Source organism: Fonticula alba (genome assembly GCF_000388065.1).
Source record: "Fonticula alba strain ATCC 38817 unplaced genomic scaffold supercont2.1, whole genome shotgun sequence".
Taxonomy (NCBI): domain Eukaryota; order Rotosphaerida; family Fonticulaceae; genus Fonticula; species Fonticula alba.
The window spans coordinates 4649916-4653586 of record NW_009242971.1 but is presented as its reverse complement, the minus strand read 5'-3'; the positions used below and the strand labels follow the sequence as shown (position 1 = coordinate 4653586).

The following is a 3671-nucleotide window of genomic DNA, read 5'->3' as shown; positions in this document are numbered from 1 at the left end:
CCCCCCCCCCCCCCCCCCCCCCCATGCCCCGGGGTCGGGTCTCTTCAGTTCGGCCACAGCCTTGGCGGCTTAATTGCGCTGGTTTTCTCCACGTATGCCCCGCCTGCGCACCTGCGCGCCACCATTGCCAGTGCCCCGGCTCTGGACTCGCCGTCACGCCCGATGGCCCCCACCATTTATGCGGCCAAGGCGCTGCGCTTTTTCGGCCTCGACTCTATCGCCATCGACAATGGCCTCGGTGCGTAGCATGCCCATGCACTTGCCAAGGCTGGGGGGCCTGGATGTGGCGACCGGCCGGGATCAACCTCCGTAGCAGAGGGAGAGGCACGCGGCCAGAAGCAGACCCCCCCCCCCCCCCAGGAAGCACAAGGGGGATTAACATTTGCGAGGTGCCGGGGGGGGGGGCGTGGAGGGGCGGCCGACGGAAGAGTTGGGTGATTTTCACCATGGCTCCTCCAAAATAGGGACAGTTAATTTGGGTCCACTCTCATGGGAAATAATTGTGGGGAAATACCCCGCCGCCCCGTCTGGGGGCTCACCCGAGGCCTGGTCTTTTGGCAATGTCTAACCATCGGCTGCGCCTGCTCTTTTTCCTTGCTCCTGCCTCCGCCCTCCCCTTGGGCCGTTCTACGGGGCCCTCTTTCCCTCTCCCCCGTCGACATGTTGATTTCTTTTCGGCGCGGTTTCCCAACGACGCCATTACGCGTCACCGACCCCTGAATCGCGTCCGATCGCGCGTTTCGCTCCTTGGCCGCCCGCCCCCTCCCCCCCCCCGCCCCCCCCCATATCCCTCGCCCTTTGTGCGCCCGCCGCGCCTTCCCCTTGCGGGGCCCCCCCCCCGCCCCCCCCCACACAGCAGACCCCCCCCCCCCCCCCCCCCCCCCCCCCCCTCCCCCCCCCCCCCCCCCCCCCCCCCCCCCCCCCCCCACACACACACACACACGACTTCACGCATTACCTCCCGCTCGAACTGATGCCCTGCGTGCGCGCGCGCGCTCCTTTCGTTCCTCCCTTCGGGTGGGGCTACACAACCACACATGGGGGTCATGCCGGTATGGGTGGGTGTGTGGACCATGCCGCCTCCGCCGCATTCGGCCTTGTCGTGATATTGCACATCCAACTTCCGGGCCCCCTCCTCTCTCGCCCCCCCCCCTCTTCCTCCACACCCCTCCTTTTTCGTTTCCCCACCATGCGACCACATCCCTACCCCCTATCTCTCTCTCTCTCTCTTCGATCCCTTGCATCTCGGCAGAATCGTCCGGCCTCTCGCGCGACCCTGCCGTTGCCGCGTCCTACGAGCAAGACCCGATGGTCCACTCGTATGTGTCCCTGCGCACCGGGCTCTTCATCTTCGAGGAGGGTGACCGGCTGCTCCTGAATGCCGATCACCAGGCCCGCCTTGCTGAGCCGGCCCAGGATCCCATCTTTGATGTGGCCAAGTCCCGGCTGTTCATCCTCCATGGCGATGGGGATGCAATTACCTCACAGCCGGCGTCCCTGCGCTTTGTTTCCGCCCTTTCGGCCGTGGCTCGAGGGACCCCGCGCGAGCCCGGCGCCCCTCCCGTGGCATCTCTGGACCTGGACCCGGCCGGCACGGCCAGCCTGCCGGCCTACCTGCAGCCGCACGAGGACCTCATCTTCTCCGGGGCCAGCCCATCCGCCATCCCCGGGTCGGGCACCTTCTCACCGGACGCCGAGGCCATTCTGGCCACCTACCGCGGCGCCTACCACGAGCTGAGCCAGGACCTCATCAAGGAGGACTTCATCTCCCGCGTGGTTGCCTACACCATGAGCGTCATTTAGGAGGGCGGAAATCGCCGCCCCCCACTGTGGGCCTCTTTCTTTTGCTCGTTCTCCCCCCCCCCCGCCCCACCGCCTCCTGCCTGCCGTCTCCCCCGCGGAGTGGGAAGTAGCAGCACGGACTGGCACGTGCATTCCCAGTGTGCCACCAAAGGACGCCAAATATCTTTCGGCTGTGCATGCGCGAGTGGACTGCGGCCCTCTCGGCGCACGTGCATACTCGCCCGGGTCCTCGAATGTCTTCCCCCCTTCTCCTTGCGCGCGCGCGCGCGCGCGCGCCCCCCATCCTGCCCTGTGCATGCCCCTTGATTTTCCCCCGCTCAGGAATATAAAAGTGTAATAGTCAATTGTATATAGAAATTCCATGGTCTTAAAGGTGCTGCGCTCTGTGAGCCCTGCGGGGCTTATCCCGCCGCAATTGTGCGTCTCCTCGAGGCGGAGGAGGAGGCCCGGGACAGAGCGAGCAAGTGAAACACCCTCCCACATCACCGACGCATGATGCCGGGTGCCGCGAGACTGGCAAGGAGTTGTGTCGATCATCCTCCCCCCGGGCCCCCGCACCCCCCGGGGCGATGGAGCGCAATGGTGCGCGAGCCCACACAGAGCTCCCGGGCGGAGGATGCAATGGCTCCCCCGGAGAAGAGCCCCGCGGTACATTCTCCCGGCCGACGCGCTCCGAGTGCCAAGGGGGCAGGCCACGGGGTGGCGGCGGCATGGGTGGCGGGGGGGGAGACAGAGGGAGGGGGCACCACCCACAATCGCCCGCCTGGGCCCGGGGGTTGACCGGAATTGAATTTAAAAAATGAAATAATATAAAATTCCCCCCCGCCGGGCCTCCCTCCCCCACGATCGGCAGCGGCTCATCGAGGCCGGGGCCAGGGGCGAGAAAGTGAGGCACGAAAAGGAGAACGCGGGGCAGGAGTCCCCCCCCCCCCCACCCCACCTCCAACGCCCCTGACGCTCCTGCCATGGGTGGGGCGCTATCTAGATGCTTGGTCACTCTAGCGTCTAGGGAGCCAATGCCGGTCGCGCATTAGCCTCCCTACCCATGCCCCCGCCCCCGGTCACCGGTCTCCAGTCACCGGCCACCGGCCACCGGCCACCGGTCACCAGGCTCATCGACGCCAGGCTCCGGCCCGGCGGCACGAAGGGGAGACGGCCGCCCTGTGGGCAGGCTCCTGGAAGTACCGCAACTCGCCATACCCCGCTGTCATGCAGGCTGAAGAGCGGGCGCGCTCTGTGGCGGCTTTCGACCGTACCTTATCCTCCTCAGTCGCTTGACTCCCCCCTCTTAGCCCCTCCTCTCGCCACTTCTCCGCCACCGCACGGTCGCGCGCAAGCCCCCTCTCCAACTTGGCCACCGACCGCGATCGACCGCCCACGACGAAGGAAATCGCAAGCAGCACGCGTGCGCCAGTGTCGCACCGTCCCTCACGCACCGTCCAACACCATGACCGCCAGGCCATTGTCAGCTGTGCTGCATTGTGCCCTTGTGGCCCTGCTGGTGCTGGTGAGCTGCGCCTCGGCCCGAACATTCGGGCCGGACCTCACGTCGCGGCTCCTCGCGAGCAGCCTCTACCCGGTCCCGGAAGAGGCGTCCTCGCCGGTGACCCCCTCGGCCGGGCCGGGACCCGCGCTGGCCCAGCATACCGGGCTCCTGCACCGGGAAGTCCTTGCGGCGCCGGGCCCAGGCGCCCACAGCCGAGCCCCGCGCATCGCCCACCTGACCTCCGGTACACATACCCTCCTCCGTGGCCCCAGTGCCTCCCCCGGACCGGGCTTGCTTGTCTCGCCCTGACCGACGTGCTTTGTGTCGTAGTGGCGTGGCGATCGGCGTGCGCCGCTGTCTGCCTGCACCCCCCCCCCCCCCC

At 67.4% G+C, this 3671-nt stretch overlaps 2 protein-coding genes across 2 annotated transcripts in view; both read left to right on the top strand.

Moving 5' to 3' along the window:
• The window catches only part of H696_00996 (hypothetical protein), a 3137-nt gene extending 1268 nt beyond the window's left edge, over window positions 1-1869 (top strand). Inside the window, exons 3-4 of the mRNA XM_009494888.1 lie at window positions 49-238; window positions 1253-1869. Of these exons, the coding sequence (XP_009493163.1) occupies window positions 49-238; window positions 1253-1803 (741 nt within the window). The 3' untranslated portion in view covers window positions 1804-1869. The remainder of the gene's footprint in view (window positions 1-48; window positions 239-1252) is intronic.
• Window positions 1870-3250: 1381 nt separating this feature from the next.
• Window positions 3251-3671, top strand: part of H696_00995 (hypothetical protein) — a gene marked incomplete at both ends in the record, with an annotated part of 3264 nt that continues 2843 nt past the window's right edge. Inside the window, one exon of the mRNA XM_009494887.1 lies at window positions 3251-3533. Within this exon, the coding sequence (XP_009493162.1) occupies window positions 3251-3533 (283 nt within the window). The remainder of the gene's footprint in view (window positions 3534-3671) is intronic.